Source organism: Psammomys obesus, unplaced genomic scaffold (assembly GCF_907164565.1).
Source record: "Psammomys obesus unplaced genomic scaffold, mPsaObe1.curated_primary_1811, whole genome shotgun sequence".
NCBI classification, from domain to species: Eukaryota; Metazoa; Chordata; class Mammalia; order Rodentia; family Muridae; genus Psammomys; species Psammomys obesus.
Window position 1 is genome coordinate 13103939 of NW_026596134.1, and position 11153 is coordinate 13115091.

Here is an 11153-nt window from a genome sequence, read left to right on the forward strand (position 1 = left end):
TTTATTTATCTATTTTTACTTGAGTTGAAATGAGCTTTATGATAGGACAAAAGAATACTTTGAAACCACAGCTTGCTTTTTCAATGCATAAAACACTAACTCCCTCCAGAGGTTTCTACCTAGGGGCTGTAAATAAGTTTAGTCCTTCCTTAGGACTAAATTTTTAGAATAGAACAAAGGAAAACTAGAGATAGTCAGTTTCTTAAAACAACACCCCAGTCTAGGAGAGAGAGGATGAGGTAACTGGGAGGAGTGTAGGGAGGAGAAGCTATGGTCAGGATGTATTGTGCAAGAGAATAATAAATAAAATAAATGTGGTAAATGGACAGGTCACAAAATAAAATCTTGTATCTTGAGGAAGAAAAAAATTCTGTGGCTGAAAACATCCTAACATATACATTGTATTTATTTTGTTTACAATGTTGATTAGAAAATAAAATATGGAAGGAAAGAAAACAAACAAGCAATAAATCCTTAACTGAAACTTTCAGGGAGAAATACAGAAAGAAGAAATAAGAAAGGAGAATATTTGAAATGTTTCTTTCTGCTACTGATTGGTAAACAATAAAACCAACAAACCAAAATGGTTTAATTTTGGTTTTAAGTAATTTTAACATTACTTCAAATGTTAAAGAGATGACATGTTTTGTTAGTTGATATTAGACATATTAGACATAATACAAAACAGCAGAAGCTCATGCTAAAAGGTTATAGAAACGTTTTTCTTTCTGTTTTTGAGAGATGGAGCAAATTTGTTTGTTGTGTCTATGCATTTGTATTTCTGTCTCTGTTTCAGGAATTCTTTTGATTTCATAATGGCTTTGCAACACAGACAAGTGTATGATCACTTATCACAAAGCCTTCTTGGGTCAGCAGTGCTACAGTAGCAATTGTTACCATAGCAACTGGGATGAGTTTAACTAGGAGAGAAAAGAGCCTCATGCCTGGATAAGAGAATGATGAGTATGAGGTTGGGCAAAAAGAAGCACCCAGAATTGTAGAGATTATAAAGATAAAGAGATGCCTTATGTGCTCTGTATCATAGATTCTATTTTGAAATCAAAACTCACCCCACTAAAAATAAATAAATCACCTTAACAAAATCAGCAGAGGTAACTGGTAAGCAGTGACTTATTCAATCATTACTCTAGAATAGGTACCCGTTGTCCTTGGAAGACTCTCTTAGCAACAGAGAGAAGGAATAGAAATACATCTTTTTGTATTTGTTACAAAAGATTTGTAACAAATTTGTTACAAAAGATTTGTAACAAATTTGTTACAAAAAGATTTGTTACAGAGGTTCTCAGGGAGATAATATTATATAATTTAGACAGAACAAAGAGTTAATTTTTATATCTTTTAATCCATAGATTCCTTCAGTAAGGCTTGGAAAGTAGAGGTAAACAAACAAACAACAAGAAACAAAAACAAAACAAAGAAACCTGGTCTTCATGCAGTCTTTCCTGTAGCTTTCCAAAAGTGTACATTGTTTAAAAAAAATCAATCTGAATAAGAAAATAAAACAAAAATCCCATGCAAATAAATTAAAATGGCTATCTAGCTGTATGCCGATGCCTTCAGTATGTCACCTCCTGGTGGGGAATGCCCAGGAGCCAGCACTATTGAGAATTTCCCACATACCTATATCCTGGAGCCAGTTCCAACTGGCTCTTCTTGCTCTAACCAGCTCCTGGGGGTCTGAAGGCATTCTACTTCTTGAGTAGCTGTCCGCAGTCCTGACAAGGTAGGTGTAACAACTATCATTAAACAGACAGCTCAGAGCAGTACACATTGTTCTCTCGTCTGTCAAAAGCAGATGCGATCCTAGAGCACAGACACACCTGCAGGTAAAACGTACACACACACACACACACACACACACACACAAGATTAAAAATAATAAACAGTAAGATCAGGGGCTGTCACTGTTTCTGCATTTTTGTAGAAAGAGAGGTTTGGGGAAATCATTGCATTTTGAGCAGAAAAAGGCAATGGAGAGTGCATGGATATATGGCACCAAGGCAAGATAGCCTTCCACTGTGTGCACACTTCATCACGGAAGACCAATGGAAAAGTACTGTCATATGTGCATACATGCTGGGTCAGACATATCTGTCCTTGTGATTATCAAGCTTTTGTTTCACAATGAATAGGACCAAACTGGTATCAAGACACTTGCTAGCTGATCATTTTTTAATGAAGAGAAAGAATATATAGGAGATGGGAGATAGAGAAGGTATAAGGGGGAAAGAGGAGGTAGAAGAACCTTCAAACTTTTTTTGGTTAAAAGAAATGCCTGCCCAGTGCCTCCCTAAAACTAGGCTGGATAAATTCCACAATGAAGATTCGAAAGAATGTATTAGGTCAAGGTTCTTTACACATCCTAAGTCAAAGAGGAAGCCCGTGAGTGTAAGATTGCCAATAAATATCTATTTGTCTGCATGGAAACTCCCATCAGTTTCAATTACCATATATTCAGCTATAAATTTAAGGAAATCAAGATCAAAATATAGAGTTCATTAACCTTTCCCTTATGTGATTCAGTGACTAATGTATTTAAATGGATGTAAACTTCATGGAAGTTCAGGAGACCATTTCTTTCACAACCCAGTAAGTGCTTAATGGGAAATCCCAGTACATGGGGTGGCTTCCCCATTTGTTAATGAATGCAACTAGAAGCAGTTAGTGGTTCCATTTGTTGGAGTCAGGCTCACAGAGATGAGAGAAGTGGCGTTGACAGACTGAAAACCCAAAGGTAGAACAACAACAACGGAACAGTAACAATTAGACAGAATGGCCATTGATTTAAAGACTAGCAGTCCTGCCTGTCTTAGGGGTTATGGCACAGAGACAAAGGATATTATGACTAATAAGGATGGTACCAAGTCATTAGAATATGTACAAAACAATACAGGTTCATACCTTATTTAATAAAAGACAACATAGCAGTTGTACAATGTACCTTTGCGATGTTCCATTGGGGTAGACTATTCACTCAGAACACCTGGTCTTCCAGATTTTCTTTCCAAAATATAATTTTTATTATATAATACCATGTAACTTAACCTGCCTCCGCCCCTTATGCCCTTTATTCTATAATGTCTAATTCTACAGTATCTCTCGTGGACACAGAAAGTATGTCTCTTTTTTGTCCTTGTGATCTATGGGGTTTCCTACCACACAATTTTAATATGTTCCACATATCAGCCCTCCCCGTTTCAGTCACGAAACAGTACAGAATTGGATCAGCGACACAGTTCAGACTCGTCAGCGCTACCGTGATTCTATACACTGTAAAGGTCTGCTTTCCAGACTTGTCGCTGAAGGTCATGTTCCGCTCTAAGATGCAGCGGATGAGCACCATCACGTGGAAGGGGGTGAAACACAGCACGAACGTCAACGTGATGCCAGCAAGCAACTTTATGATTCTTCTCTTTTCGCCGTCTTCCGTGGCCTGGTTGTGTTGCACAGCTTGGTAGACTTTATGGTTACATATCATGATGGTGATCAAGGGTATTGCGTAGCCCATGCATGTCCTAAACAGGTTGAGGTTGATCTGCCAGATCTCCAGAGGGTATTTGTCATAGCAGAGAGTGAAGTTAGACTTCTCTGCATCACAGTACTCAACACTTGTTTCATCTTTCCACAGAAGGATAGAGTTGAAGATGGATTCCAATATCCAGATAGCGAGGCTAGTGGTGAATGCAAATCTTCTCGTTCTTAGGAAAGAAAACTTTAGAGGGTAGACAACTGCTAAATAGCGGTCCAGGGCGATGCAGGTGAGAAATGCTGTGCTGCTGTAGAAGTTCATGTACGTGAAGAAAACACTTCCTTTGCACAAGGCGGGGGAGAAAGTCCAGTTGTCTTTATTCCAAGTGTAATTGATCCACAGAGGTAGAGTCAATGCATACAGCAGATCCGACAGTGACAAACTGAAGAGGTAAATTCCTAGTTCATTTTCCTTCTTTGCTTGCAGAAAGGACACACATAAGGATCCAAGGTTGGCTGGAACGCTGACTACAAACACAAATATGTAGACCACTGGGAACAGATAGTGGTCCAGGTCATGCTGTTCTTCAACACACGTGCTGTTCATCGTCATTTTTTTATGGTGGCAATTACATTACTTCTTAGGCCGTAAACAGGGTAAGGAAGCCTTGCTGTGTAAGTTTCCAATGTTAAATTCTCTTCACTAGTTTTTTTTTTCTTGTAAGTTTTTCTTGATTTTTGAAGTTCTAGTCAACTCAATGCATGTAGAAAGTGGTTATCGATCAATTTTTACACACTATCACCACTAGAAGTCAGGATCCAGGCTCCTGAGGGTGATTTAAAGCGATGAATGGAATTAAGCCATCAGAAGTCTTTGTGTTCAATAGCATGGGGTGTTTAGCTTTCTTGAAAGGTTATGCTTTATCAATTTGTCCTTTAGAATCTTACAGGAGATTGGAGATGGGTGCAAATATGAGCACACAGGATTTATTCTCATACCGTTTGGTGTTCTTTGAAAGTGTCTTGTTTCTGTAATGAAAGATGAACTAGAATAGGTTAGAGATTTATAAGGTATATAATTTTATTACAATCATGATTCTGAGGCAGTCTTATTTCATTTATTGACAATAACAAATATTTTAAAGTACAAAACAGTGTTTAACTAAAACAACTAATGAACTTTAGTAAATAAACTATCCGATGGGGATGGTTTGCCTATTTCAAATAAGAATTACTCAAAGGAAGTTATCATATAGAGAATTATATTTCTTCCTGGACAATATCTAACAACCATAACCAAATTTTTTTAAACAATTAAAGCCATTTTGGTGGCTAAAATTAGAATGTTTAATTATTTGGTTGTGATGAGAAAATGCTACTTTATTTTGTTGCTTTGGAGTGTTCTTAAACTACATGGTTACATGACTTATAAGTTTCAATTTAATATATATCAGTAAAAGGCATTTCAGAAGTCACATTATTAAAAAATATTTCCATAACACGATAGAGTGGAGTTTAAAATATAGTTTGTTGGGCATTAATACACAGTCTTCCCTCTTCTGTTTGTCTTTGTTTCTTATGAAATGTAGTTCACAGTGTCTCACACATATTCCATATGTGAGGAGACAGAACCATCTCAACTCTGGGGAAGTGTTGCGATTATCAACTTTCATCCATAGAGCTGGTTAGCTCTGAGGTTCTTCCTTTGTAAAGTGACAATGTCATAGAGAAGTGCTCCCAATTCCTTAACTGGTAGGATCTCTTGGTAATTTAGATGGTTTACATGATGAGACCATTAAGCTGTATGGGAATAATATTCTGGCCATCAGTGCCTTTCTCTTTCCAAGTGTAGACAAGTTCTGTACACAAAAAGACTTTCTATCACAAGGGCATGATCCTGGTGCTGGAATACATCTAGGATGCATCTGACTCTTAAAAGGGAACAGTACAACTCCCCAAACCTTCTGGTTTTATCATACCTAATGACATGAGTCAAGCATGCAGAGCAGCCTGTTAAATCAATAGCAAAATGTTTGTGATGGCAAACAGAAAGCAGAGCTGAGGAGCAGGAGGTGATATGCTGGAGATAGATGTGGGTGGAAGAGACAACCAGGGCCTCTGGATTACAGAAACAGAATTCACACCAGGAAGGTAGAAAGCGCCTTTCTACCACCACACACACTGGGATCTAGGGGGCTCTGGCTTCTGAGGAAGTGCCAAACAGAAAAGAGACTCAAATGTTCCAGAGACATTTACAGACAACAAAGAAAAGCTCGCAAGTTTTTTTACTTTGGTCTGCTTTATGCAAGGAGCTAAAGAAAAACAATCTTCCCCTGAGTGTTCATAGAGTCTAGCAGAGCCTCACTTAGAAAGGCTCTGAGTCTTCATTGCTAGTTTTGTTTGTTTGACCTACTTATATAGTTCAATCTTATTAGCCACCAGGGAAATATGAATGAGGCAGCACTAACATACTCACCAGAGTAAAGTGCAAAGCAGAAAATACCAAGTTTGGTGGTGATGCAGAATACCCAAACCCACACATACGGTAAGCTGGAAAAGTTACACATGATCTGGCAATCTTGTTACTAAATGAATACATACACATTTGCTAAGCAGCATGCACTAAGATTAGAATGTTTAGAGTACCATGTCTGTAATATACACCAACTAGAATCCCCATTAGCAGTAGAATAGATCATTAGCATCTATACACCAGTGATGTTTTTTTGTTCTAAATAAAATAATAGTGCTGAAGCTTAATAACATAATGATAACAGACAAGACTACACAACAGAGGACATATTATGTGACAAAGCCAGCCAAAGCTCATGCTAGGAGTCAGGACAGCGATTACTTTTGGCAGGTTCAGGTGACACTGAAAAAGGGTGCAAGGGGACTTCTGAGAGTTCGATAGTTTCTTAACATGGTTGCTGCTTGACTGAGCATGTCCAGTTCATAAAATTATCAAGCTGTACACTTGCTTTGAGGAGGTTCAGCTTGTACAGACTGATTAGATTGTATTCTTAGGATATGCACATTTGTCTGCACATGTGTAATGTTGTAAATGAAGTGTTAAGTGGTGGAAATGGTTGTGGTGATTGGGGACAGAAAGCATCTTGACAACATGTTTGACATGGAGATGGTGCATGTAAGCCTTCCTAAGAAATACAACTTACTTCTTTTTTTCTTACATGAAAATCAATAAAAATAATGTGAACAGTATTGGAAAAATTCACAGAAGATATGGATTAAATGAAAAGCATGGGACTCTTAAGGCACCCAGAAGAAATTAACATAGATTTCTCTCATGAAGAAGGCTTTCTCAGCCTGGGCTTCAAAGGGTCCCACAGATAGGAGCCCTAGCAAATATGACCTCATCCAACATACCCAAGAGAGAGGGAAGAGGAAGGAAGAGAAGAAAGGGAGGGGGCAGACTCCTAGAGAACGAGGTACACAAAAGCTTTAGAGATAAATGAATACACACGTAACATGAAACATACATATTTAATCAGTTTAAAGAGATAAAAGACAGAATCAAACACACGATGATTGAAGAGAAATAAAAATAACAGCTTGGGGGGGAGGATTAGCTCACTCCTGTAATTCCAGTGTTTGGGAAGCTGCAGCTTAGGGCATCATCATCAATTTGCAAGCAGCCTGGGCTGTAGAATGAAGTCATGTATCCAAAGGGGGGGGTGGGGAGGAAGAAGGGAGGAGAGAGAGGATGTAAAAATAGAATAGTTATATTTTCTCTAAATATTAGAGTAGACTTTGTTGGAATAAAAATTCAAGAGGAAAAATTACTCAAAAGAGAGCATTGTTACATAAAACTTAGAAAATCAGAAAAAAATATCAGTGTAAAATAGGACACCATCAAAGATCCATGGAGTGTGAACTGAAAAGATCAGTTTAGAGCTCCATAAAGGAAGAAAGGGGAGATTAGTGAACAGCAATGTTCCCAAACATAATGGTTGATTGATTTCTAAGATTTATGAGAGACATGTGGTCCTGTGACCTGTGAAGCTTAGTGCTGGGTGGGACAAAGTTAGACACACTAGATCAAACTGCAGAGACCAAGAACTAAGCGGGGGATGGGGGCACCGAGGGCTTATCAGCAGCAGTCATTGAAACCAGATGATAGAGTATCCATGTCTCTATAATCTAAGAAAGTGAATGTCATCCTATAATTATATTGTAAGAACCAGAACAAAAAATCTAAACATTGGCAGGTAACTGCCACTCAGAAAATTTACTCCTCAGTTCTTGAAGAACCCTTTAAAGGCTCTTGGTGAAGACAGAAAATGAAACTCTGTGATCTGTACCGCACGAAGGAAGGGCTGACTGCAAAACTTGCTAAGGACAGGGCACTCGAAAATGGCAACATCACACCCTCGGGTAGGCTTCTGCATCTGAGGGAAAAACACCTAAACTATAAATGTTTCCTCTTTTGAGACCAGGACCAAGAATGGAAGGGTGGGCAGCAGGGGCCTCTTTCTTTTGTGTGTTACTAAATAAATTATGTTTGTTTCAATGAAAGCAAGGACAGAGAAAATTAGTCTAGTGAGGTTTTAGAGTTTTCAACAGGATGAATTTTTTTAAGCTATAAAAGCATTTCCTGCCTTGCACCCTCCAGCCAGGGTGGCTTGATAAAGCAGATAGCATCTTGTCTGTTGAGCAACAGAGGCAGTACAAGCTTGTGGTTGCTTTTTCAAAGGTTCTCAAAGTTCTTGGGGAATCTGTGGTTCTTCTAAGTTTGTTTCCTCCCATGTTAGTGCTCATGTCATTGGTTTGCTATGAGGGTTAAAAGAGATGGCCTATGATGCCAAAACCCTAACACACAGAAAGCCTTCACTACATATTAACTTCAGCAATGTGCTGTTTTCTCTTCTACTGTCCCACACATTTCCTAAAAGGAAGCCATCCTTGGCCTTCAGGCAGGAGCATTACAGGGTGGTCTAGGGAGTTGGTACATGTGATGCCAAGCCTTGTAGATAGCACTTATTAATTCAATGGAAGTACTTCTAAAAATTAATAGTATGAACAAGACATTATTTCTGCACTTTTCCAAATGCAGAAAATATGGACGAGTTAAAGTTAAATCTCGTGAAGTGCCAAAAAGACAATCTATGGCATAGCTCTAGAAGTAACATAATTTATGACAATAGCTAAAAGCAAACTGTTCCCATACAATGTTACAGAAACACTCAATTTCATCTATAAGCTTACTTGCTGTTTCTGAGGTCTCCACATGTTTCCAACACTATGACAGTTATTCATTAACAAATAGTTACAACTGATGCTTACTGGCACCAGGGACATACAGCAACCTTACCTGATTTCTGATCCATGTAAAAACTATTTCTAGACCTCTGCACTAGCGAGGAGATTCTAGTGGCAGGCAGCTCTCCTGCCAGGGATGGCAGAGCTTCTTCCTAAACCATCAGTTTACCAAAAGACTGCATCCTGAAGAGAGCTGATCACACACGGTCTCCTATACCCACATCGTCACCTATCCAGTTCTAAGTCTGAGTTCTGATACCCCCTTACCACTACTCAAAGTAGAAGAAACCATGTGTCTTCCTCATTTCCATTTCTTTCACAAATCTTGGTCTTATTACGTTCACAAAGCCTAAACCAGATGAAATGTTACAAACACTGTTGATTGTTATGCCAACGTGCGCAATCTACTTTGAAATCCTGTTCTAGTTTTTAATCTCATACTCACCCCTGTTTCTGAAGTGATGCTTCTCTTGATTGAGGAGGCTGGCAAATCTGCTTGTATCAAGAAGAGAAACCAGTAGTGTTGCGGAGACAGGAAATTGCACTCATATTTTGTCATAAGCCAATGAGGAAGCAGCTCTTTAATGAGGAGGCTTACTTTATCTGAGTTCAAACAAAAGGATCCCTTCAATTCTTTAAATGATGTTTAGGTCATTAATTGTGGTGTAATTTTCAAAACTTGTTTTTCATTGTATTGTAATTATAAATGTATCCTTACAAGTATACCTTTTTATTTTCTTAGATATGTATGTGTGTAATGTATGTAATGTATATGCAGGTGTGGCACCAGGATAAATACTTTTGAAAACTAGAAAAGGATGTCAAGTGTCCTGCTTTCTCTCTCTCTCTGCCTTATTTCTTTGGAGTCTCTTACTGATTCTGGACCTAGACTAGTGGCTAGCAAGCTCCAGCAACCTTCCTGTCTCAGCTTGTCCCGCTGCATTGGGGTTACAGGCATATACACAGCTATGCACAGCTTTTTACCTCGACACTGGGATGCAAGCTCAGCTCTTCGTGCTGCGCAGCAAGCACTCTTGCCCACTGATTAATCTCTACAGCCTCTGATTTCTCGTTTTTCTTAATAGGATATATTGCAATTATTTAATCCCTTCGTTTCTCTGTCTTGTCAGTACATCTATGATATTCTTAGTGCACAGTGATTGCGAGGGTATCTACGCAGGCCCTGACTAATACCCAGAAAGAAGCATACTACCACGTAAGCAGGACCACTTAGTGACAACCTGGGCGCAACAGAAGCACAGATAAGCACTTAGAGATACGTGTAAATAAGCATGAGTCATTTGGATGTGTGAGAATGAGGAGGATACTGTGGACCAGTTTGGGATGAGTTGGTTCATGGAAATAAAACAGAAGGAATAGGTGGTTGTGGTGAATACAGTAGTTTAATAGCAAAAATAAGGTGGGGATATGAGAGGGTCAAGATGGCCACCATTGTGGAAACCCTTTTCTTTTCTTCTGGGGTACTAATAGGATTAGATGTATAGTATTTGATTACAGCATCATTTTCTCTTCTAGTAATCCTCTGAGAATAGAAAACAGTGATTGTTAAAAGCAGCTGATGTGTGTGGCTCAGGCAAATAGATAATCATGATATTTGAAAATGTGGCTTTGAGTGCTATAGATTATTATTTTAAAACACTAATGCAATACTTAAACAAGCCATAGTTTAATGCACAAGTAAAATTAGTTTCTAGAAGATGCTACTTTTAAGAAAAGATTGACATCATTTTAAAACTGTTTCCCAATAAACTTTGTTTAGAAATGAAGGCAATAATATTATTTTATAAGTATGAAATCAGTTTAGAGTGGAAAATTCTAACTTAATTTTAGGCTTTAGCCAGACTATACCAAGTCTGAATTTGTTAATGGAAAAATGTGATCTTGTGATATAGCAAAGATTTTTTTTTCCTCTTGGAGTTAAGTAGGATATATCAGGAATGTAAAGGCTTTTGAAATTTTCTTTGTATGACTTTAAGAATCATAAAAATATGCCTGGCTGTGGTGGCTCATGCCTTTAATCCCAGCACTTGAGAGGCTGGGGAAGCCGGATTTCTAGGTTGGAGGCCAGCCTGGTCTACAGAGTGAGTTCCAGGACATCTAGGTTACACAGAGAAACCCTGTCTCAAAACAATCAAACAAACAAACATACAACAAAACAAACAAAACCACAAAATCATGAATTTTTAAAGTATTCAAGGGCTTGAAAATAGTATGTAGTAACTGAAAACTTTAAGACATATTGTCATTAAGGTGATTAAAAATTAAGATAAAATGTAAAAGAAGAAGAGGAGAAGAAGAAGAAGAAGAAGAAGAAGAAGAAGAAGAAGAAGAAGAAGAAGAAGAAGAAGAAGAAGAAGAAGAAG

The 11153-nt window shown here is 38.1% G+C and overlaps 1 protein-coding gene across 1 annotated transcript; it reads right to left on the reverse strand.

The window, feature by feature from the left end:
* Nucleotides 1–2981: 2981 nt before the first annotated feature.
* Gpr65 (G protein-coupled receptor 65) lies at nucleotides 2982–9275 on the reverse strand. The gene is made up of 2 exons (XM_055593159.1): nucleotides 9215–9275; nucleotides 2982–4518 (listed from the first exon to the last, which is right to left on the reverse strand). Exon 2 carries the CDS (start codon nucleotides 4100–4102, stop codon nucleotides 3089–3091), a length of 1014 nt encoding a protein of 337 aa, XP_055449134.1. The 5' UTR covers nucleotides 4103–4518; nucleotides 9215–9275; the 3' UTR covers nucleotides 2982–3088.
* Nucleotides 9276–11153: the final 1878 nt, after the last annotated feature.

What these genes read in the sequence shown, in the direction of transcription:
- Gpr65 (XM_055593159.1), bottom strand. Translation starts at nt 4,102, where the DNA reads ATGACGATGAACAGCACGTGTGTTGAAGAACAGCATGACCTGGACCAC.